This window comes from Arctopsyche grandis, chromosome 7 (genome assembly GCF_051622035.1).
Source record: "Arctopsyche grandis isolate Sample6627 chromosome 7, ASM5162203v2, whole genome shotgun sequence".
NCBI lineage: Eukaryota > Metazoa > Arthropoda > Insecta > Trichoptera > Hydropsychidae > Arctopsyche > Arctopsyche grandis.
The window spans coordinates 6778978-6805919 of NC_135361.1; the positions used below are offsets into that span (position 1 = coordinate 6778978).

The 26942-nt window shown below is 38.3% G+C and overlaps 1 protein-coding gene across 1 annotated transcript in view; it reads right to left on the reverse strand.

Annotated features, from left to right (window-relative positions):
• Nucleotides 1–267: 267 nt before the first annotated feature.
• Nucleotides 268–26942, reverse strand: part of zfh2 (Zn finger homeodomain 2) — a 165826-nt gene continuing 139151 nt past the window's right edge. The window contains exons 2-4 of the mRNA XM_077434324.1: nucleotides 11631–14382; nucleotides 6031–8981; nucleotides 268–3645 (exon numbers count right to left, since the gene is read on the reverse strand). Of these exons, the coding sequence (XP_077290450.1) occupies nucleotides 490–3645; nucleotides 6031–8981; nucleotides 11631–14349 (8826 nt within the window). The 5' untranslated portion in view covers nucleotides 14350–14382 and the 3' untranslated portion in view covers nucleotides 268–489. The remainder of the gene's footprint in view (nucleotides 3646–6030; nucleotides 8982–11630; nucleotides 14383–26942) is intronic.

Here is a 26942-nt window from a genome sequence, read left to right on the forward strand (position 1 = left end):
AAAATAAAAAACGGAACAAAAATAATTTTGATAAACGTCTATATATTTCAGATATATAATATAATTAATAATATTATATACAAACTTAAAAAAATAATAGGTTTTTTTATCTAATAGTTATCTTACTATAATAAGGAAAACAAAAAAAAATGCAAATAATAATAATAATAAAACGTCACATACAAATAAATACAAATAATAATAAAAATTCTAATTTACAATCATCACGAATAATTAATTATAATAATTAAATTCAGATCAGGGGCATTGTTGAGGGAAACTAGAATAGTAAAAGGAAATTCTAACTGATGACAAATCAATCATATAAAAAATAATAGTAAAATAATCGTCCATGAACATAATAGATAATAATAAAAATAATGAACAGTGTAGTGTTACAGACCACTGCGACGAGTGGGCGAGGCTTTTATGAATCTTATCGTATTATACATTTAACATTTAGATCACAGCAATGACGAGACACGGGGGCTAAGTTGGACACTCACCGTTGGGTGGGTAGGTGGGCAGCAGGGGGCGCGATGGCGCCCCACCGGGGGCGGAGGCGCACAGACGCCTCAGCAACTCTTCGTCTCGACCTTCCAGACGAGCAGCCATCAGAAGGGCGAGGGCTCCAGCGTCGGAGGACTCTCTTTGAGCCCCACCGCCACCTCCTCCTCCTCCTCCTCCTCCTCCACCACCAGCTCCAGCACCCTCGAGAGCCGCTCGAACAGCAGCAATATGCCCCTTAGTGAACACGTGGTCTTGCACTGAATACTTGTGACTATACTTAAACTGGCAGTACTTGCAATCGTCAGGACCTCTGGGCTCGGTCTCGGTTCCGTTGTTCTTCTGCAGTGCCAACTTGTGCTTCTTTTCCTTGGCGCGCGCGTTTTGGAACCACACTTGAACTACCCTCTTAGGCAGGCTGATCTCCCTACCTAACATTTCGCACTCGGCCATTGTCGGCGTCTTGTAATCTGAAAATAGTGACTTCATAATTTTGACTTGGAGCGATGACATTTGAGTGCGAAATCGTTTGTTGGAAGCGGCCGAAGAGTTGTGCCTTTGGTTGCTCTGGGTCGAACTGGGCGAAGTTGGGTTGCTTTCGTCGTCGTAGAATTCAGTAGTTTCCGACATGCTATCAGATCTTTCGTCGCATAAGCTCCGTTCGCTCAAATCTGTAGGAGGTCCTGGTTCGCAGGCGTTTCGCTCGTGATCCATATTCACTTTCATAGGCCTAGATAAGTCGACCGGTTTGCTGAGATCTAAAGGGATTTCACCTTCTGGTCTGTTGCTGTTTGAATTGTTCTCTTTCGTTTCGCCTCCGTTCTGTTGAGCTGCAGCGTGAGCTTGGAGTTCCGTTATATACCTCTTCATCGATTCTTCATTGTATTGTTTAATAAATTTCTCCATATCTGGATGAAATGGCGGGAATAAGGGGGGCATCATATTTGCCCCCCCTTGCGAAAAATTCGACGGTTTATCCCCTTGTTGTGAGCCGAAGCTGGGCGATGATTCCATGCTGAGTTCTTCATCAGGGAGTGCATCGATATTGATTTCACCTCGAGCACATTGATCGGCGTGTTTGGTGGTCAAATGGCTCTCAAGTGCACTTTTCACTTTGAAAAGCGCTGGACAAAAAGGACAACGCTTGTTTATAACTTGAGCGTGCGCCCGAAACTGTCCTTTTCTCTCTCTTGCTCTCGTGTTTTGAAACCAAACTTGGACGACCCGCTTTTTGAGTCCGACTTCTCGTGCGATGTTCTCGAGCATTTTTCTAGAAGGATTCGACTCGATTTGATACTTTTGGTATAAATAATCGAGCTGTTCCGGAAGTATTGTAGTACGCAGTCTTTTATCTTTGGGTTGATCGCCTGAATCTATTTCAACTTCAAAATCTTCAAATTTTCTCTTGTTGACTTGATTGTTCAACATAGACATAAAAGGGTGAGGCACTCCGATATTATCAGAACCACCTAAACTTGCATTCAACTGTTGCAACTGAGCGTGCTGTTGCAGAATCCCAAAAGGTGAATCCGGAGGATAGCTCGGAAATAAATTCGGATTCATAATATGCACTAATTGATGCTCTCGCCACAGTTCGAAACGAGGAAAGACTAGATTGCATTTGTCACATTGAAATGTCCCTTCTTTCTGTTCTCGATCATTTTGTCCCTTTTCGCTGGGTGTCGGAGTTGATACTGGAGAAATTTGATAGTTTGAACTAGAAGGTGTTGGAGTTATCGGCTGCTGGGGGATATTCATGACAGGACTAGCTGGTACACTTAAATGCTGAGGTGCATTTTCCCTATGTTGCATTTGTTGGACTAAATGGTGCGGTTCAACCGTTGTTGTACTAGAATTTGAATCTTCGCTACTGAGAGTGGCCGCGACTTGTGCAGCTGCTGCTTGAGCTTGCGCAGACCTTTTGGCATCTTCTTCTTTAAAACAATGCGTTTTTTGATGGCGTATCAATTCGTAATATCTTTGAAATACTAATTGACATTTTTTGCATTGATAATTCAAGCCTGGGGTGCGTTGAAATCGATTCGCTCCAGCCTCATCGGGAATTCCGGGAAGCGGTTGCTCAACTGCAGGTTGATTTTCGTAGACTTTTCTAGCTTTCTGTCGAGCGTTTTGAAACCATACAACGATGACGCGAGGACTCAAACCCAAAAGCTTCGATAAATATTCCAGATCGTCGTCTTTTGGATAGGCATTGTTCTCAAAAAATTCTTGCAATACTTTAATTTGATAGTCGGTGAATCTTGTGCGATTGGCGCGTTTTCCGGAAGATCCACCGGAACTGTTCGACCCATTTGAATTGCCCCCGGAAAGTCCGAATTCATTTAAGCCTCGACCAGGGCTTAAACTTCTGTTTGGGGTCATAGGTAAGACATTCGGGGGCAAATTGTTTGGGGAAGCAAAGTTTTGTGGCGCTAGTTTCGTCGGTGGCAACATAGACGGGTGATTTACACCTACGACCTGTTGCACCTGAGGAATTGTCGAAGCGGGTATCGATTCCAGCTGAGATTGGATAATGGAGCTTAACGACATGTGATTTGGAGTAGTCGGACGAGACATGTTCTGAGGAAGATGCTCTGATCCAGCGTGACTCGAGACGGGGCTTTGAGGCGGCAGTCCCATTGGAAAATTATACAACTTATCTTCTTGATGCTTATTATCATACGAATTGTACTTGTTGATTTCGTCTGAGTTTAAATCATCACTGGGTTCGACTTTGACTAAATTTTCCGGTTGATGAAATGAACTGGGCGGTGTTGGTGCAGGTGAGGGTTTCGCCTTCTTCTCAGGTGGTGGTTTTCCTTCATCCGAACTCGCAGAAGAATTCAATGGAGTCACTTTTGTCTCTCCAGTCTTTTCGTATTCTTCCAGATTGAGGGTGGTCGAAGGTGGATTGTTAAAGTTGTACGGGGAGTCTTTGTTTCGTTGACGTTCTTTGAATAAGGTGTTTCTGAACCAGTGTTTGATGACTTTCGGTGGGAGGCCTGACTGTCCAGCCATTTCGTGGATCGCATCCTCGCTGGGTGAATTGTTTATATCAAAGTGTGCTCGAAGAATCTTCAATTGGTCGTCGGTTATGCGGGTTCTAGCTCGCTTTTGATTAGCAGCTGCTGCATTTGCCTGTAAATAATAATAAAAAAAACATTTATTATACATACATTGGAAAGATCCAGAAACAAACCATGTCAAAATTACAATTAATTTACTATTGAATACGAAAATGATAATATTACATTATTATAATTCGGTTAACTGTTACATACATATGTACATACAAACAATTGCCAAAACGAACCACATGTTGATTTAAAAAAAAATGAATCAAACGATGTAATTCATTGCATCTACAAAAAGTATCACGAGAAGCTCTAAATACAGGTAAAAATTTAAGGGGACATTATCTGGAAAGATGTACTTAACGGTCGCACATATATACATACATACGCATACACGTTGATACATACGTGTAACTAATTTGAGTCGACCACCGGGGAATAAGCATTACGAAATTACAATTCGCAGCACCACACCAGGCCAGGTAAATAGCGCAGGGACGCCTCGAAAAAAAATAGACACGCAATAATAATAATTTCCATCCTTCTCTAGCCTAAATTTTAGCCCGTTTGGAACAAAAGCCCTTAATGCCGTCCCCCCTGTCGCCCTTTGTGGCGCATCATTACAATGGTGCACACCGGGAGAATGGCCCTATACAAACAACAAGGGACAATACGGTGTGCAACAACGGGTCTCTTCGTCTATCTGCCAAAAAAGATGATATCGTCGCATTATTCACCTTTGCTGCACCTCAAGATTGAAGGCGAACGTTTGATGATTTTAGCCAGGTATAAATCTTGAACCCTATGTACATACATAAGTATGTGTGAGTCGTTGTTGCAATCGACGGCATATTTTCGAACTCCATTCAATAGGAGCGAACGCATTGAATAGTAAATACAAATTTCCTGCTCGCTCCTTTGAGCTTTTCTAAGACAATGTAATAAATATATTTTACCCGTCGTTTTGTTTCTAGGAACACCTAAAGCTAATTGAACAGAACTCCCCGGTGTAGAACAATGTCGAAACGGCAAAAAAAACCGAAACCCTTACTTAGGTAAAAATTTTAACAGTTATGCGTAATAAAAGATATAAGTTTGTATTAAGTGCAGTTGTGAAACAATACAACGGGTATTTCACGTTAATTACTTGATTTATTACAGGCGAGTTGTAAATGTCCGAAATGGATAAAGTATATACCCAATTTCTTCGAAATCGTAAAAAAAGATAAGAAGGGTAAAGTTACACTTCTTCCGATGAATTGTTGATTTAAAAGCGTTGCTATATTTTTTTTTATGAATTTTAAATAAACAAACGTACGAAAGCTGAATGCCGTAGCCAAAACATTCTTTAAATCAAATATGTATATATGCACGTATGCATGTATGTATGTACATATGTATGCATCGGTGGGCCTGGTTTCACCAATTCATGTTAAATGAACTCTTCGTTTCTATACTTGAATATAATTTGTCATCAATTTTGAATAAGATTAATTATTTTATTACAGCTATATACATACATGCATATGTTTGTAATGAAACCAAAACCTTTTAAATTGGAAATTCTAGGATAATAATTCTATTTAAAATAATTAATTTGAATTTAATAAATATTGAATTAAAAGTTGAGATAAGTCGTAACATGGTAGAGATATTGGAAAATGTTGCTGGAATGATTACTATGATTACAAGAATAGAAACGGAGAGTTCATTTAACGAGAATTTATGTTTCACGTACCTACATACATATGTACCTATGTAGATAAAAAGGTTATCAATTTTTAATATAGAAAATCAAATTTAAACAATAAAAATGATAGCAATATAGAATATTTCAGAATTCTTAATTGATTTTTTATAAGAAATTGCTATGTAAACAAAAATATGCTAATTAGATGTCATATGGAATTGATTTTACAAATAATATTTATACCTACTATAGAATATTTGGCTATTATACATTAGTACCTACATATGTACATTGAGAATAATTAATCAAATATACATACATACAATCAATATCAAAAACATGATAGACTTTTTAAATCAGGCGCATACAAACTCATATTATTCGCACTTTGTACAGTTGTTGCTAGATTTTTGGTTAATTATTCAAAAATGTATTCAATATTAGATCTAACGTAGTCGATAAGGTATAAATGTACTCGATAAAGTCATGGTTTCGGAAATACAACAACAAATTAATATCTACGTGCGAATAATGAGTGAATAAACAGTACTACATGTGGGTATTTTTCCAACTACATAATACTCGTAAATGATCTTAATGAAATCTTAAGGCCGTCCGCTTTTGAGAGAAAATGCAAATTAGGCGATAACAGTTCATTCACGAGCGACCGAAATTTCGTCCAAAAAAGTCACCACGTTAATTTATAAACACGCTAATCGAAATCATGCGGAAAATGTAACGTACACAATAATAACTCACCACTTGTTGATGCTGCATCATAGCGTGTTGCTGCTTGAGGAGGGCCGCCTGCTGTCCCTCAGAGGGCTGCGAGAAATTTGGCGCCAAAGACATCTGATCGAAGGGCGGGGGCGGCATCATCAAAGGCACCAACGGAGGCTGCAGATTCATCGCCGCCAAAGCACCCATATTCAAACCCAACGGCAAACCCATAGAGATCATCTGAGCAACGACCGGATGCAGTTGACCCAACTGTTGCTGCAGTTGCATAACCCCTAGAGCGGCTTGCATTTCCGTCATGTGCTGTGCCAATTGCAAAGCAGGAGTGTTTCTAGAAGAGGGACGTTCTTCAGGACGATCTTCGTTTTGTTCAACTTCTGAAGAAGACGCGTGTGTTGCATGAGCGGGTGCTGAAGGCTCTGCGTTCGGAGACGTCACTCTTGGACTCGAAGACACTGTTGACGAAGTGGCAGCTGTCACGACCACGCTCTTCTTTTCGTACTCGTTTTTGAACTGTTCGGCAAACTGTTCCAGGAATTCTAAAGGTACTTTATCTTTGTGGACTTCTTCACAGTGTGTTTTCAGTACCCACACGCTTGAGAACTCCTTGTTGCAGTGTTGACATGTCGATTTTGCTATTTCTGGTAGTTCGATTTCTGGTGGCTCTTCTTCCTTGATTGTTTCGGGTTCTGGAGGTTCTGCAGGTGGTGCTGGAGGTGTTGGTATTCTGACTTGTTCCTTTTCTTCGTGTTGGATTTTGAGTTGGCGCCTTTGGTGATTTTCGTTGTACTGCATGACGAGGTCGAATCCGAAGCTTTCGAGGAGGTGTTTGTAGATTTGAGAGCTGGTCCTTTTGGGGAGGTTGGCCTTGGCGACCATTTCGTCTGCTGCTTCAAAGTTAGCGAAATTGGCTAGAGCAGCACTGCCCGCGCCAAACAGGCAGTATAGCGCCCGGTGCGCGGCCAACTGCTCCTGGGTCGCGAACAACGCGTGGCATTTGTCGCACGCGCAGGCAGCAGAAGAGGGGGGAGAAGACGCGCCCCCTGGCGACCCACCCCTCGCCCCACCACTTGATGAAGACGAGGGGGATGTATTCTTAGGCGACAACATCTCCTGAAATATCTTAGCGGGATCCTGGTGCTTCGGAGCATCGGGCTGTTCAATCAAAGGCTTCGACAAATCAATCTGTCCTGAAATTGCCAAATCCTGCAACTTGCTAGCCCTAGTCTGATGCAACACAGACCTCATATGAATATCCAAAGTGCTGCCTTGAGTATAAGCGACCTTGCAAATATTACATTTATATCTCTTCTTATCATCTTCCTCGCTCGAAGTGCTTTTGGGAGTGAGCGCCAAATTAGACGTATTCAAAGCCCCAACTCCTGGCGAGCTAGGCGTTACATTATTATTATTTTGTTGTTCTTGCATTGCGCGTTTTAATTTATGCAAATGACTCACACTGTTGTAGTGCACTAATAAGATGTTCTTTTGAGTGAAGGACTCCTTGCATACGTCGCATTTGAACGGTCTGTTTGGGTCTAGATATTTTTCCATTGGATACGTCAATTTTTCGCCTTTCCTGTGCAGTAGTGTTTTGTTGTGCGAAGTTAGATAAGATTGTCGGGTGAATGCTACTTTGCAACGGTGGCATTTGTACTTTCGATTCGGATCGTTGTACGAATCTTCTGCCATCGCTTGCGAATTTAAATAGTCTTCTAAAAATAGTTGATCTTTGTATACGATCGAATCGTCAGAGCCCTCGCCGTCGACTTGGTTGCCGTCGTCGTTGCTGATGTTGTTCAAGTCTTTGTTCTCCTCCAGTTCCATCAATTCCTCCTCGGTCAACTTGAGCGATTCCTTCTTGAGGAGTTCGTTCGTCGAGCTGTCTAATACTTGACCTTGAAGTCCTGCGAGCAAAAGAGGATTGCTCATCAAACTCTGCTTGAAAGCTGCGACCTCTTCTTCTGTGAGTTCAGAGTGTGATGTTTCGACGTGTTTATGTAAAGCTAATATAGATCTGAAGCTTCTGCCGCAAAGAACACACTTGGTAGCGTCCCTTATCATATGATATTGTGAATGCAATTGTAACTTTTCCATAGTTTTGAAAGCTAAACTGCATTGATTGCAACGGTACTTATATACGTGCTTTTCCGAAACTGACATGTTTGATATTGAGTTTTTGGCATGTATTTCTTTAAAGTGCATCTGTAAAGCTTGCGCATTATTGAAATACTGGTTACAGCCTTTCTTCCAGCATAGATATCCAGGTCCTTGTGGAGTTTGTTTCAGTTCTAAGTGACCGGTTTCGTTTTGATGTATGCAAAGCTCGTCGATGTTTCTAAAGTTCTTCAGACAAGTCGTACATCTTTCGTTTTCGTATTCTGTATTTTCTTCGCTGTGTGGTGATGTTATTTCTCGGTCCTCCTCCAAATTGGCGGAATCGTTCTTTTGCGCAGAATCTTTGCTGCTTGCTACCGAGTCTGGACTGACGAGTCTCGTGCTGTTGAGCCAATGACTTTGATCAACGAGCATAAGTAAACGTTGGAGTCCTTCCGAGTTGACTGAATGTATTTGCATGACGTGTCTTTCGAGTGCTGGTCTGTCTCTAAACCCGTCTTGGCAAAGGGGACACAAAAATGCAGGTGGGGTAGGTGTGGGTGCACCGTGTTGAGCGACCACGTGAGCCTGCAATCGCAATTCGGAATCGCAACTGAAATTGCAGAAAGGACACGCGTGCTGATCGGCATTGTTCTCCTCTTGAGATTGTTGCTGCTGTTGTTGTTGTTGCTGCTGGTGTTGTTGCTGTTGCTGTTGCTGTTGCTGTGCGTGTTGTTGTTGTTGCTGCTGTTGATGTTGCTGCTGTTGAATTTGCTGCTGCATCTGCTGATGCAAATGCTGCTGCTGTTCGATAAATTTGAGCATCTGTTGTTCGTGATTCAGTTCAGGCTTTTGGTCGATCGGTTCTTTGGTGTCTGCAACGAAATTAATAAAAACAGGTAAGTTTTAATGTGTGGAATATAATGCTTGTCAAATGTATAGACACCTGAGCACACATAGTACAAAGCATTGTATGAGTATACACAATTGTATTGAAGAGAAACTAAGTAAAGTTTTGAATAGAAACAAAGATTTTTTGACCAGAAACCGTGCGAACCGCTTTTCGTTACAAAACAATTATTTCCAGGTAAAATATCTGTTATTCTTCTTTTTTGTATATATTGTATGTCGAAGATGTGCACACGTGCAACTTTCGTACATTGTAACCGAAAAGCTTTATATTTCGACAAAAAAATTACTCCAGTTTGGTATACAATAGTTGACTGTCTCAATGTTGAATTTTAATAATGTAACTACACATCGAAATGATTGTAATAAAATTTTTACATAGTTTTTTTACAAAGCTTTTAGTTTTTTTTAGAATGCATATTTACGTTATTTCAGAAATAGTTGATAAATTCATATTTGAAAAAGATTAAAAAATAAATTAATTTCAAAAATTAATTAATTAATTAGTAGTGACGTGTTGGCGAAAGGTATTAATTAATTATATCTCCAATGGAGTGTCATCGGCCGTGTGTGTATCGAATCTCGATATATTTCCATCTCACTCTTGCGCACTGTTTGCGCGCTATGTTTATCTCTTTCACGCGCGAAGGGCGTGGCCACACACATCCTGACCAATGAGAGCGTCGCTCGCACACGGCGCGCGTCTCAAAACCAGTTTCCAAATGTTCGACTTTAAATTAAATTATTTTAAAGTGTGATTGCGGCATTACGAATGTGCATATTCTTTCCACACAGCACACACACACATACAGAAAGTGCGCAATTTAATCAAGAAAAAAATTATATTACGAGTAATTAAGATGAATTAACAATCATTTTTAACATAGCAGTTAACCTTGACTCGCCTCTCGGAACGAATCGCGGCGAATTGAAGCGAATCGGAAGTTTTTCTAATGTGACACGCTGTCGGCCATCGCTCGGCGATTCGATTGGTGTTGACCGATCGCGGTCAAAAGGTTAAAAATCGCCGGCCGGCCAAGTTGACGAGCCGCAATTGTTTTTTACAGACGGTGCGTTACGTGCAACGAGGAAAACGAAAGAGAGTTTCGCAAAGCCAAAGTAATTCCAAATTGTAATAACAAATGCATTCTTTTTGTCGCTGTTCTTTCGGCCGAATCGTTACGCAACGCGGAGAAATTATAAGCTGTCACATGAAGCTGTTCTAAAATATGTACTTAATTCGGTCGTGACGCTTCCTGAACTTTTTTCTAGCACTGTGCCGTCAAGGTTTATTTTTTCCAATAAGAATAAGTACGCCAATCCGACTCCGCAATCGGATTCTACATACTTATTCCATTTTGGCGGGAAACTCAGATAGTGAAAAATGTAAATAGAATAGGAATTACCAAGAAATTCTAAACAAACAGTGGAAATTTATATTTTATATCTAAAATCAATAACGCAACACACTGAGGAATAGAAAAAAGGATCAAGGTTAAAATATCACGTATAGTCAACCCCTCAAGTAAAATTATATTATCGTTCAAGATATCCTATGCAAACGGTTTGTATGTTTATTATTAAACAATGATTTCCCATAGTTTGTATATGGACTGATAAACCGTCTAATATAAATATAGCATTGAATTGAATTATTCTGAAGGAAGCTTGTTGGAACTTTTGAGGAGGTTTATATTTAGCGGCAACAGATGGTTCATTATTATTGCATAAGGCCGAAGTGCATTGTGTTTTGTGGGTTTAATTCACGCGTCATTATATCGTTCTTTTTTTACCATTCTTTTATCGTCGACCAATTTCATAATTGCGATGCATCGATGAGTGCGTGAACTCTTTGGCCGAAAGGAATAATGAGAGAGAGAAGGTCCTGGTAATTATCCTTCGGTTAAATACATCACCATATGGCTGTCAGACCGCGGAAAAAATAATAATAACAAAAAAATGCTTTCAATAATTATTTTGGGGATCGAACGCGAACCATCCGGTGGATTTCGAAAGCAATTTTACGATTTAAACCTTTAAAAACAACGTCTCTATATAACCGCATTGATTATTCTCAAATATCATATTTTCAAAATCAAATTAAAGTCGTGTAAAACTACATAGTACCTCTGTGGTAATCTTGAATGTGATTGATTCAATTGCATTTGGAGTTTTCGAAAGCTTACTGATATTGTGCTTTTTATTCAATAATTCAGCGGCGAAATTTATCGGTAATGAATAGTACTTATTTTAAATTATGAGATTCAATATTTAGAAAACTTTTTGTTGCGATAAATATTATTATTTAAATAGTGTTAAATAATATAAATTTAATACGGAGAGCTTTGACAATATAATTTTAAAGTGGACAGTATAAAAAAAAAGTGAAATGACACCTTTAAAAATTTAAAAACATATGTACATATTATGCAAAATTTCTGATATCTTCATGTTCATCAATTTAAGCTTCTAGAATTTATGACGTTTGACGCTCATACTTTATATTTTTCGATTACATTTTGTTTCTTTACAATACAGTTGTAACCAACTCATTCAATGTGCTTTATTTTGTGCGTAGTATTATTATGGAAGTGAAATTACGATGTGATTATTACCTGAGTCTGGTTCTCCAAATGATTGGTCCGGTTGCGGCATCAGTTGGAAGACCTCGCTGATATCCGCAGGCATATCCTTTCCTTCGGATCTGCGCTGAAGCTGATGAATCTGCTCCATCTGCAGATGATTGAGAGATCGCGCGTGCTGCAACAGCTGCAGTCGAGCTCTCGCCACGAACCCACAGAGTGCACAACGAGCCCTCGTTCCAGCGGGAGCAGTCCTCAGCAATCGCAATAGAAGAGCACCAGCCTCGTGGCGAGCACCGGCAGCATGCAATTGCAATTTATGTGCCGAATTCGTATAATAATCACAAGCGTTACACCGCACTTGCACACCTCCTGCCGCCGAGGCGTACTTTAGCTTCCACTCGTTTCTTGGACCTCCTTCTTTGACATGATTGACATGCTGAAGCCGCTGCAGATGCTTATCCGTCTTGCAGTGAAGTTGGAAGTTGGCTTTCAGGTTTGTTTTGTAGGTACAGAGCTTGCACACGTAATTTCCTGCTACTAGTGCTAAGATCTCTTGCTCGCGTACTTTCGTACGATCCTGTGCTAAATGTTGGGCTAAAGCTTCGAGGGAGTCGGTACAGAAACAATTGCACACACAACACGTATACGTTCTGTCTGGGTCTGGGTCCGCAGGTTCTGGAGGTGGTTCCATAGTTTCAGGGTTAAGGCCTAAGTCTAAGTGGGGCGCCAAGTCTGGAGGACCGTGTCCCGGTAGAGGCCCACCGGTCATCAGTTGGATCATCAGCGCTTGGTTGTACGCCATGTCTGCGAGGGCAGCCTCCGCGTTCGGAAGCGGCTTGTCTCCAGGCATTAGACCGGGATGAAAGTGCAGCAAGCCCTCGAGCTGCTGTTGACTGTGTTGATGCTGATGCTGTAACGCAGACAAGGTCTGCATATGTTTTACGTTCTGTTGTAGGACGAGCATGTTGTGCGTGTGCTTCTCCGAAGTCATGTGTATTCGCAGATTGCGCGCCACGTTCGTTTCGTAGTTGCACACGTCACAGCGGAAGGTGGGCTTCGGCTTGTGCGAAGTTACAGGTGAGTGGTGGGGTGGTGGGGGCGGTTTGTGAGGACCTGGAGGTGTATGCGGTGGAGGTTGAGGCACTAAAGGTTCACCCGTCGACACCCCTCCCCCTCCGCCGTTCTGTAGCTCCTGCATGTTGTTCAGATGCTTGTCGGATTGCATGTGTATGCTGAGGTTTCCTTTGGTGGTCGTCGAATAGTTGCAAACTTCGCACCGATAAGGTTTGTAGCCGCACGTGTAAGTTTCACCGCGAGCCAGTCGTGGATGGGGTTGTCCGGCGATGCAGTATATACACGAGGTTTCCGCCTCCGGGTGTTTCTCCTTCATGTGTATCTCGAGCGTCTCTTGGTATTTGTAGTGCCAGTTGCATTTGGGGCATTTGAGGGTTTTGCACGAGTTTCTACTGTGCATGCCGGCTAGAGGTCCACCCATCCGGCTAGAGGCCAGGATGAGTTCGCATTTGGGGCAGTCTGCGGCTGAGGGTCTGCCTTGTAAGTGGTCGGGACACACCCCGATGGTGGTGCCCGATAGGAAGGCGGGTGGTGTCGGCATCGACATAGCCGAGAGTCCCGGTGGTAAGGGGGTGGCAGGCGAGCTCGGACTACGCCCTTGGACGGACGCGTTAATGGCTTGAGGATTCTGCACCGTGATCAAGGAATGAGGTGGATCTCCCCAGCCTCCACTCCCCCTGTCACCGATGGTGCCTTCGCTTTCGCCATCGCCGCGCCTCTCGCAGGAACCATTATCGAGTAAACTATCATTATTACTATCACTAGCGTTAGAGTCTGTCTGTTTATTGATTAAACAATTAGGAACTTCCGTTACGTCGGCGGGACCCGGAGGCAACGACGGGGTGGTTATAGCGCCTGCCGGTCCCGCAGGCTCCAAGAACGACACCAGCGGTTCTTTGTCTTTTCCGACGCACTGGATGATCGCCGAGGAGTTTTTGCGCCCTAGGACGTCTTTCTCGCTGTCTAGCAGCGACAGCCCGTGGTCGGTCTGAGCGTGCGCGATGAACGATTTGGCATAGCCGAAGCTGAGTTTGCACACGAAGCACATAAGGATGGGTTTGACGGGCACCGTGAGGCAATCTCGCGCGTTGTACCTGTCGCGATTCGGCGCAGGTCGCGTCTTGTCGCGGAAACTGAACACGCGGTAGGTATGCACGGCAGGTGGGTCGGGTGCTCTAGGAGGTGCACCCAGAGCACACAGAGCTCCATACAGCTGGTGTCTCGATACGTACACGGCACTGGCGATGGGTGGGAATTCGCGAGCTGCCTCTCCGGCGACACCGCGGCCGTCCACGATGCATCCGTCTCCGAGTAGTCTAGGGAGCGCGCCTAGGGAGGTCTCCTCATCTGACAGCTCGGACTCTTCTATGATGTAGGCGGATCCGTCGGGGTTGTAGACGATCTTGCCGTCGAACCGCTCGACGTCCGAGGAGAGGCTCCGGTCGTCGTTGTCGTTGGTGTGCCGGGGGGCGGCTAGGGCGGCCCTCGGCGGTGAGGCACCCGCCTCCTCCTCTGGGCTCATGTTGTTGTGATGGTGGTCGTCGTCGTCGTCGTCGTGGTCGTGGTCGGTGGCTGGCGCCGACGTTTGCGGGTCGTCCCGCTTGCGTTTGCGCCGGCGCGCGCCGCTACTGGCGTCCAGAGGTTGGCCGCCCGCGGGCAGCACCGGGCTCGGCATGGCGCCTGCTCCAGGCCGGCATCACATCCCTCCCTGAAACAATTCAATCCAAATTTTTAAATCAATTTAAACAATCACTGAGCTACTTTGCCAATATCATCATATCATATATATCAGAGCATCGCAACGCGAGTGCCCCGGCATTTTTTGTGCCGCGGGCACCACTTCAATCTAACGCGTGCGAGTAAGATCGAGTGTGAGGGAGAAAACCGATGTTAAGTAACGTTTTGTCACCTATGTATGTATGTAAGGACTAGGGTAAAAGTCGGAATTCTCGACAGGGCGGAACCTCTAGGCTCAGAAGCGAGTCTCGGTCGACACGCTCCTTCCTGTCATTGGTTGCTCTTTGCGAGTACTTTAGTATTGATGTGCCCTGAAGTAACTCGACTTTTACCCATAGAACCGCCCTCACGCTTTATACATGTGTATTTATATATGTGTATTTTTATATTTATGAATGTATGTAATGTGTATTTGTGTATACGTGTAAGAATTTGTGTATATATGGATGGTGTACATATATGTTTATATAATTGTCTTTGGCCAGGAAGGTGCATTGGGTTTACCTGTTAGGCCTTCTTGGTGTAAATTAAATAAAAAAATAAAAAAATAAAAATAATAAATACTGGTCTCCCTATTGGCGCATGCAAAATACATGGCGCATGCAAAATACATGGCGCATGCACACTTTCTCTCAGTAGGTAGTTAGCTTCTTAGTAGGAAAGGTCAATTGCGGAGATCTTGTCGTCACTAACTGAGGGGTGCGGGGGGTTTAACTAGCGGGGAAGTGAAAAAAACGCCGGCCGCAGCGTCGTAGGGAAAAAAACCATTTTTTTTTTCCAACTTCCCCGCTAGTTAAGCCCACCGCACCCCTCAGTTAGTGACGACAATATCTACTCTGATAAGAAACGATCAACTTGGAGTCACAAATATCCAAGTCTGACCAGCAGCTTTAAATATTAGCACGGGATCGATCCCGGTAACCTCTCGGTGCTGAGCATAAACGCAACCACCGAGCCATATACGTATGTTACAGTCGAAATATATTTTCAGTTGTAATATATTCCAACTGGCGTTTTAGGTATATTCATATTCGAATACAATTCAACTGGTAAATTACATATATCTCTGCAAGCGAAAATGTGCGCCAGTTGTAATATAACAGTTGAGTTTTGACAGTTCTGATGTTTTATGAATGGTTTAGAATTCAATAATGACTACTGAGGGAAAAAGCTCCACTTGTCATGATCAAGCTTCATCTTGTATGTTTGTATATCTACATACATATATACATATATAAGGTGTAATTTATTGTGTTCCTATTGAACAAATATATTCATTTATTGTATCATTGAAAAACAAGTATTTTTTTTAATAAAATGCGTATGCAAAATAGATTTAGGCTAATTGGTACAAATCTGGATTTGTCTCAATATTTTAAGTGGCTTTAAAGCTTAAAAACCGTATAGGTTTTTATATACATAATAAAAATCTTAATTTCTTAATATGAGTTTATATACATATTTATTTGTGTTGAATGATTTATTTAATGTATAAATAAATTTCGTCACTTGAAGTTCACTAATAGACCAAGATTTCAATCGAAAACTTGGACGACAAAATGATTCTAAAATACTGATATATACATACTTACTCACTTTTTCATGCATACTAAATGATCGTTTAGTAGTGTTCCAAAAGTTTACTTTCATATACACAGTCATCGTACGATTACACTGATTCAATCAACTAATTATATTAGTCACAATGTGAATCAGAGACTTGGGAATTGAACTGAAAATCATCACGACAATCATACACACACACACACACACACACACACACACACACACACACATATTAAAATCGTAATTGGCATTAGCTTAATTAGTTCTGTTTGGCATCCATGGGCAATCAATGGGTTGGTTTTGTTAGCTGAAGGCGCTCTCGCGTACCTGATTGCACAATGGGGGGACGAACGATAAATTAAACCTTTGCATAGCTGCTAATCTGACGTAAGAATCTCGCGTCCCGTTGAAGCTCGCTCACAAAAAATAATATAATAAATAATATAGGTACCCATACACCTATATATGAAGCAAAAAAAAAGAAATAATGTAACACCATTAATAATAAAGAATGGTTTTCCGGCCGATTTCGCGACTTCTTTAGAACATAAACCATAATTTCGTGTGACAAGTCGCAGCCGAGCGCGGATTTATAGCGCGGTGCGAGAGAAATCCCCTTTCTGTTACTAATTCATGTGAAAAATATATATATACATACATATATATATACACAATGAGTCGAACGATCCCTTCTCTGGAGCTTGCTTCGTATGATCGAAGCTCGCTGTAACAATTGAATTCAGTTAAAAATTAATCATTTTACTCAGCCGATAATGTATCAGACACTTTGGCGCGCTTTTAGAAGGATTCATCCATTGTTGATGTGTCCCCTTTTATCGTTGAATAGGTTTGATACATGTACCTTTTTCTTTACATTATATTGTAGGCGATATTAAGAGAGTAATTACATATTATATTATACTATTATACTTCATACATACTAACTAAGACTTATAGATAAAAAACTTCTGAAAATGATCAATTTTATAACTTTCATTCGCACAAGCAACGCTAGGCAATTCTTTTGAATATAAATAGGCATAATAAAGTATGTTGACTCAGTTATGTATGTATAATAAATATATATGTGTAAATTTGTTCAGCATTCAACTGTTTATATGTATGTATTTTAAAGAAAACGTTGTACTACGATAAAGTTTTATCTTTGAATTATAGTGGCAATTTAATATCATATAAAGAATTTGTTTTGCATTTTAGATCATGAGTTTTGATCTTATAATGAGTTTAGTGGGTGTAAAGAAAGTAAAATGAAAAAAAAGCAACAAGAAGAAGAGGTATCCGATATCAAAACAGGATTCCTACGCACTTCACGCTGACAAACGGATAATGTGGTTAAGACACTACTTTTTTTTATTTTATATATAAAACAAGGGATCATTCATTGTAAGGCTACCCAAGTAGCCAGCATCCTTCATCTGCTCAGGTCCATCGCATCCATCTTGTGCCCCCTTATCATAATTAAATTCGATGTGGCGATCAAAATAGATCGACACACACGATTTGAGAAGTGTCACACGGGCGTGTTTGTTACAAAAACCTGCGAAAACCGGTCGCCAGGGCCACCCAAACGATTTTTTCCGGTCAGGTCTCACATTAGACGATTAGCGTCCACTTCCAGCAATAATTACTCGCGTGTTTTTAATTAACGAAGTTGCCTAATCGGGCACAAAGACATGTATGTGCCTAATCATGCTGAGGTCGGACAAATTATCTAGGCGCGTACGTCCAATTAGTTACGTCGTTGCAATAAAAAGTATTGATTTTATTATTATTATTCGAACATTATTCGGTAATTCGAGCCGGCCCTGATTTTTGGCACTGGTACTGTACGTATGGAATTCGGTGCCATTGTTTTATCGGAAGAAAACCGGTCTTTCATTTCAATATTGTTATTTATTTCAGCACGCTGTGCGGCGTCGAGACAATTTTTATTCATGCCTTGGGCGTTTCGATATCGTTTTTTTTTTGCATTTATTTATTTTATTTTCGGTTTTTTCTGTTTCGCAAGAGATATGCACGATTTCGAAAGAATCAGTGAAAGTATTTCGCAACGTTGATATCGTTAGATTTTAGCGCATCTTTAAACATCAGACTTGCACAATACGGATTATGATTAAGGTGTGGAAATTTTGATACGAAGCCAATGAATAATTTTTTAGCACACATTTTAACATCAGGAATACAATAATAATAAACTACTGTTAAATAAACAGTGTAAAAATTTAAGTTAAAAGTAAAAAAAAACACTTGGATAGGAGTGTTGTGTATGTAGATACATGCATGCTTGTGTGTTGTATCAAATTTTCATTTGGATTTCTAATCCCTATTTAACTATCTGAAATTGAACCCATCGTGCGAATGATAGGATCAACGATCGTATTCGGATTCTATTGTGTTTCTTTTTAAGAAAAACTAATTTATTCATTTTTTTACTTATATAATAAGTGAACATGGAGCATTTCAATATTATTCGTGCAATGATCGGAACAAAGGAAATCGGCTATGGGCAGCAAACCGGCGAAAACGTGACCGATTATGCGGGAAACATGACGATTCGACTACGGTGACTCGGATTCGAATCGAGAGAATGAAATAAGTTTAACAAAAAAATTATACATTAAAACGAAAATTGTAAAGAGAGAAAAACTCCATCAACACTGACTGTGCGTATCCATTGAGTTCATTACAATTTGAAAGACACCTTTTCGAATCGTGTTACGCATGATCCATTAGTAGAGCGAAAGGTGTCAAAATAAAGCGACAGACATGCACTTTTTAAATGAGCCATTAGAAAAATTCGCGAGGGTGTGTTTAATCGGGGTTTTCGACCTTTCGCATAAGCCCCAAGGCTCCGAGAGCGCGAGAGAAGCCTCCTTGCAACAAAAAGATGCTTTCAACAATCGCTCTTGATACAGAGAATTTCTCATTTCATGCTCTACTTAATACTTTGAAACATAATAATATAATATTGCAGCGAAAACAAATTACATTTATTACTTAATGTACCTTAAACATTTCTCGTTTCTTTCATTCGGGTTTTTTACTTTTTTGTTCGACTCGATCGTCTCGTTCGTTCGCTGTCGCAGTATACATTTCTTTTTACTCTCGTCGCACGAAAACGTATTAAAATATAATGACAAAACGTTGCGAAACAAGAAATAATAATATAATAATAATAAAAAAAAATTGTCCAGAGCTTAATGTGTTTCATTGTTAAATATCTTTATATACCGTGACTAATTCTTATATGGAATTATAATGTAATTGTTTACGACGGAAAATTTTCATTCGTCGCTATCGGAAATGAATTTTCAATGATTAAAAATTCACACAGCAATGAGCACACATGTGTATGTACTTACATACATACAACTGTGCAGAAGTGCACAGTTGCCAACATGCGACATTGTATAATATTAAATTCGCGCTCAATTCGCTACATCTGTAAATAAGTCATTAAATACATTTACAAGACATTTACATAAATTGAATGTTATATAAATGCGAAAACTTCAAGCATATCAAATAAATTTATATTTGAAAATATATCTAGTGTCGTATAATGTGAAAAATCGAAAGTAAAAGGGCTCACTATATCAATTGACACATCTTATTAAATACTTCATATACATATGTACATATGTATGAACATAGTTGTGATAAAAATCTAATTTAAATAATGCAGGTATATAGATGAGGATATGTATTACAAGAAAATGTGTAATTTTATTACTAATAATGATTTTAAATTAGTATATTACATATTAAATAATCTATAATTATGAAATTGCATCACCGAGTGCTTACTCTCCCAAATGTAATCAATTTATTTTGTAGCAATCGTAGTGAATAGAAATTAATGATTGATGAATCTAAATGCCGAATTGTTGGACATGTCGAAAAAAAAATCGAACGACAAAGATTCTATCGCTAATTGCTCTCCTATTACGTTCAGTTTATTTGCGACATTAATCAATGTCGCTGCGTCGAACGAAATTAATTTATTAATGAAAGCAGATACGAGATAAACAACACAATAATCGATCGAGATGGCACCGGGTACGAATATACATACATACATATGATACAAAGCATTTTTTCAATTAAACTCGCAACCCATTATCGAGTTGAAGACGACGCGGCCGTCAGACGACGACAAAGCCTAAAGTAAATATTATTTGTCGGGGTCGCGGTGTTTGATTTACGCTATGAAAGTTCGCTGAATACATTTCATTCATTATAAAAAACCGCATAGATAATAAAAGCCCTGAAAATATCTGGTGAAAAAACGGTGAGTCGAAATCGATAACGCCGTGTTTGTTCGAATAGTAGTAATAAGGGGGGCATAAATCGGCGTATCGTTAAGCACACAATTCTGTACTACTTGCTTACTAAATTTTTTTCACTTTGACTTTTTTTAATGACAAAATGGCGTTTGATCGACGACATGGCGACAATAATAAACGCTAGCTGCCTGGCTCATAAAGGCCCATTGATTACCGGCAGCTGTCCTTCCTCGTAATTGATTTCATTTATCCTCAATCGAGCGCGTATGTATGTGTGTATGGCTACAGTGAAAATTAGAAATATTGATACAAATGATTAGTAAAAAAAATAGTTAAGATATGAAGTTTGAAAGTTTATAGTATAAAAAACTAATCAAGATATAAACCAAGACTTCATATATTTTATGTTGGATATATAATGTAATTCACACATGCAACGAATAAAAAATTGAATAAATTTGCATTCGAATGAAAGTGAGCTTTTTTAACATAATTTTTTTAAATAATTTATAAACAAATTCATTTTTTCATAAAATTATGCATTTATTTGCATCTTAACACATCCTACTCAAAAAAATAATGAAAAAAAATTATTTTCAATATACATATGTATGTACATTAAATAAATTACAGTCAAATCATTCAAAACAAGAAACTGAACTGTTTAATAACGATTATTAAAATTAGCAGACTTACAGTTTACAGTTCGAAAACTAAACAAGATATAAGTCAAGACTTGAAATAAATTATATTTGATATATAATTCACACATACGACGTATAAAAATGAATAAATTTGCATACACATGAGAGTGAGCTTTTTTTTACACTATTTTTTAAATAATTTATAAACACTATTTTTTTTTAAATTAAATAATATGAATAAAATCTTAGACACATCCCATATTGCTTAATGATTTAGTGAAAAAATAAATGTATGTAAATTAATTAAAATAAATAAATGAAAACTATTTTTTTAACATAAGAAAGTATTCATATTTTGAATGCTTTGGAATAATATAAATATATAACTTGGTATTACGCTTAAACTTCTAGATATTAAATCTGAGTTCAATACGCAGAAATATTTCCGAGAAAAATATCGATTCTCAAGAGTAAAAGTACTACTTCCGGTTGAGGCAAAAATCTTAAGGATTAAAATTAAAATTGATAATTTCTATTACATGCAAAAAAAAATTGTCTGATTTGGTAAGCGTTTTGGGAGATAACTGAATTCAAAAACTTAAAAAAAGTGGACACCTATAAGGGGAGGTACCATTTCCGGTCAACCTACAAATTTGAAAAAAATTTACAATTTTTTTCTAGATCGTGACATCGTGATCACAAGTTTAATACCGAATTAAATGACTGAAAATATATATGATTCATTTTATATTACTGAATAATTTGAAAAAAATATTTCAAATGATAATGATAGGTGCCTAATAGCGTCGGTGACAATATACGGTTTTCCGCATTAAGGTCAAATAAACTAAAAATCAATTACCTTTATTTTTATCGTACGTATTCAAAATATTTAATTGTATGGGTCTATGCGAGTGTGTGTTAAATGTTTTCGATTACAAAACACCGTATGTACCAGAAGAATGACATTTCACATGGTCACACAGGAAGTCCGCAGTTACGCCCACAATAATCGCTCATTCAAATCAGAGTCGTATTTTTTCCCCCCAGTAGGTACGTACTTTTGTGCTCTCTCATTAGATAAAAAAAAAATCAGTGTGTATTTTTAATTTAAAAAGAGAAAAAAAATCACTTAGTGTAATTTATTAATTATTGCATTTTTTATTAGCCGTGCACGACTGAGGAGCGGCGTTAATGAGTTGTGTGCTCTTTTCATTTGTCAGCATCACGTTTAACGGATTTTCATTTAGAGCTTTTCGTCGAGCACACACACATATTTGGCGATCGATAAAATTAGCTGTTGATTGATCGCCTGCATATGGCCGATGTTTGCTCGTAAAATATGATGCGTTATATAAAACGATCCCGTGCGAAAATAACCTTCGTACGTCTGTGTGCGTTTTTAGCGTGTAATAATGAGTTAAATCTATATTATTAAGATGGGTTTTTTTACGATAGACAACGTTCATTTGCGAATTAAATTTGCCGGGTGGAATTGCTCGAGAGACTCAAAATGTTTATTAATTAATTGTATATGTACTGTATTATTATAGAAGGCAATTGAATTGCATTGGTTTTAATTGCAAATAAAACTTTAATTGAAAAATTATTCTACGACTTTTGTATTATAATGTTTATATTATTATGTATGATAATATTACGAAAATAATTTTAAAATAGAAAAAAATCGAAAAAATGTGATGAATATTCAAATTTATGAACATTTACATAAAGTACTAGGCTAATATTTGAGTAAAATTTTGAGATGGAATTGATAAAAAAAAATGCGTTTATATTTATTTTATAAATTTTTAATATGCTTTTATTAATTTTATATAAAAATAATACGAAAAAAGTTCACAGTGAATAAAATAAAAATTAATTAAATAAGGTGATTTATTATGGCCCATTTTGCTCTATTGCGTTCGAGTCTCTTCAGTTCGTGAAGGCTTTTGCGTTTTTCCAATGGACCACGGTAGTTTATGATCAATTGATGATTGTATGCGTTCGCTTAAGGCTTTGAATTATTGAAAATTTTGAGAAACGTTGATTTTTACGGTGGGGTGTGGAAACGAGGCGTATTGTCATCATCAGCGTCCGTGTGGGAAATTCGTCGCGAGATCCGGCCGTTTGTTTCGACCGAATTGGCCGCATCCGAATTTCACGTGCCGAAGTCGACAATGACCAGAGTCCATGATGATGTCGACAAATTAAACGACACAGACAATAGCCGATCGATCGACAATGATCGACGACACAAGGGCCGTCATTGTACGCCCCATGGGGAAATTAACTCCGGTTACGGTTACCAATTACAGTGCACGTTTTTCATCATTACTATGATCATTATTTTTTTTTCCATATTTTAGAACCAATAATGAGAAACATGCGAAAGTCTAATCATCCCTATATTAACAGTAAACGATCGGCAAATTTACACACGACATACAAATCGATCGAAAATTACACAAAAACGACTCATAACTGCACCAATCCAACATAATGTCAATATCTATTTTTTATTAATTTTTAAAAGATTATCTAACATAATAACGCGGATTGTTAAAGAACAGTTTAAATAGGATGTATGTTATCAATCCAAATAAAATGTGTTTATTACCTACATACATATGTAGGTACATATATCTATTTGTAAAAAAATTGTATAATATAATCATCGAATTGTGAAATTTCTGAGTTTGTATGTACAGCTGTAGAGTTTTGTACTAGTTTCTTGTAATTTGATCAAAGGAAAGAATTATTCTGTATGTATTGAAAAAAATCGCAACAAAGTTTAGTTGTATTTGATGCGTATAAAGAAATCAGTGTTATTTGGATTTGCACACGTGCATTAGATAATATAGTGACGAAATATAACGGTCTCATGATAGATAAATAAAGTTTAATAACGTATACTTAATGATGTAACCTTTCAAAAAATATCAAAAAATAATTAGAGAAACGTGCATCGATAATAATTGATTGGGCTATTTAAATATAGTATAATAATTTGCATTTATTTGACTTTTAACATTTGGAATACGATGTAATTTTAGCTTGATTGCAACTTTATTTTAGCATCAGTTTGAGAATCGTTGAATGTGTATATTTATATTTCGAATTATGTTTTATGCATAAAGTAAGACCACAAAGTGCTTTAAATTGATTCGAATACAACTACTCTTATACAGGTGTGCATTTCATAACATTCGAAAACATGACTGCCATTACGAAAATTATTGTTTAACACATTTTGTGTGGTGAACGATAACAATTTTTAAAATTGAAATAATGCCTTTTAAAAGCACAATTAAAGTAATAAAAAAAATATGCGAAACAACTATATTCTTCCCATAAATATATAGTGTAATAAAACAAAAGGATTTCATATCAAAAGGTTGATTATGAATACATAAGCAAATTTATATGTATTTTATAATACAATCTTTGATAATTTAAAATTTAAAGATAGGATATATTGATTGGTATTTTAATGCAAGTATCATCTTTGAGAGGCTTTCAATTGTGGCGATGCTAAAAATTGAGAATATCTGCCGAGCTTTCGGAAGGTTGAAAGCTCAAATTGCGAGCGAAAGACATTTCGCGCCGAATTGCACTAAAGGCGAGTCCACACCGATGCACCGGTGGTTTTTGCAGAATTCCGCGATAAATCAGCGGAACGACGACGACAAAATAAAGGGATGGAAGCCATCGAAACGCGATAAATTCGGGATCGACGACGGGCTACCTTTTGATTTTTATTTTTTTGTCCGGTCGTGTGCGAGCAGCGTTGCAACGGAACACCCGGTGCATACAAGCACAGACGGACACACAGACACACTGAGGACGAGAAAATTTGTCGCATGCCCTTATCTTGTATCGAATATTCCCTTACAAAAGGGCCCGACTTGTCCTTCGACATCCTTCAGATCAAAAGACCGTTAAGAAGACCACTATATACATATGTATGTATAAAAGCATCATCTTCTGTAGTCGAAATTAGGGCTGTGGAGACGATTAAAATGAAACTCATACTTCAGTTTTACATTCTTAATCTGACTTTGTTTTCAAATATATCAGACTTTTTCTAAAATTGCAATAAAGGCTTATTTTGAAATTTCGGAATTTGTACCATTCAGTATTGACGATTCAAACTTATGAAACTTGCACCAATGGTTTTCAAATTTGTAGGCCTTCAAAGTACTTTTAATAGTATACAATATTTACAGACCACCCCCTTCTCCATTATACTCGAAATATTATACAAAAAAAGCTTTCAAACGATTCACAAATAAATAAAATCAAAATAATGTTTACATGGAGTAAAAATAGTCCTCCGAAGATTACGCCATTATTTAACATTGAAAATCTCAATTCACTACCAAAAGAGTATTCCTTTTGAACTAAATGTTAAGAATTGTATTGACACGGGTTCGCATAATATGCTCTGTGAAGCAGAATGTGGTCCACAACTTATTTTATTCCCACTCATAAGTGAATCTCAAAAAAAAAAAAATCCTAAAATCTAGTAGATTTCAAAAATAGTTATTTTAGTACTTAAAATATTCTTATTTGATTTTTGTCCTTAAAATTTTGGAGACCTCAGACTATCAATCATCTTGTGAAATACCAACGGAAATCATCATTGTAACATGCATTGAGTAATTAAATGAGGAAAAGAGTCCGAAGTCGCTGGACCATGGACCGAAGCCCTGGTCAAAATTCAACATGGCTAAATTCAAACTTCGATTCGAAAAAAACGCAAGTATTCGCGATAAACATTCGCTTTTACCTTAATTATCGAGTCTCATCGCGAATTATTATGGGCAGTATGCACACACAAGAACCGCGAATAAAGGAATACATACTGATGCGGCCAATTATATCCATCGACGTTTTCTCACGCTCGAGCCGACCGACAGCACGTGTGTATGTAACTTTATATACATACATATAAATATACACTGTGCATGTATGGATATATATATATTTATTCAACCTGTGTATGCGTTTGTGCATATGCACATATTTACCGTAGCAAAGCGTTGTTGTGACGCGGTTTGATTCGGAATTGAAAACAATGGTTAACCCTTTCGAGACGTCGAAGGTCGAGTGAGATTCAAAATTTACGGTTTTAGATGTGAACAGCGTGATTGCCTGGCCGTGACATTCGGTTCGTGGTAAACCGGTCTCGGTTCAAATCCGCGGTTACGGTATGCACTTACTTTATGCACGTTTGATGATGTGTATGAATATTATATATATACACATTTTAAATAACGTTCAGTTTGGATTTGATATTACGTCACATTTTCTCGACGATTTCAGTACTCAAATGCGTAATAAGCACTTTAGTTATTAGTTATATGATATGTAATGTTCTATTGATTACATTATAATATATAAAAGTTCAAGGAAAACAATGAAGATAAATTTTATGCAAGATTTGTATTTAAAGCTATAAAGTTAAAGGTTTTATCTGCGTGTCTATTTGAGTAGAATCATTATTTATGTACGTACGTATAAACAGATGGTCGAAAAAACAAAGCTCATTCTAAAATTATCGAAATTTATTCAAGAAAGATGAAGATACTTAATAAAGATCGATCGAAATCTTATGCTAATGAAATTGTTCGGATTTTAAAGCCCAATGCTATGCACATATTTGTGGCTTTTTTATTATTTATCTGTTGATTCGAATCATTCATTTTTATATAAGTTTTATGGCCTTTGATTTGACTACAAAGTACTTGATTATATTAAACAGAAGGTTCTGTAATTAATTCGATAATTCAGGTTTCGAATGTACACATAAATTTTATGACGAGTTCGACTTTTTTACGTCGGCAGCGACGTTTTGAAAGTCGATGTGAAAATTGGTGACGTTTTCCGTTTAAATAAGAAGAATCTCGCGCGCAATTTGTCATCGCTTCGCTCACGGTGAATATTCGGAATTTTTACGCAAATTGCGAACGTCGCACAAATCAATCAATCGCGCCGATAGTTAGCTGCGA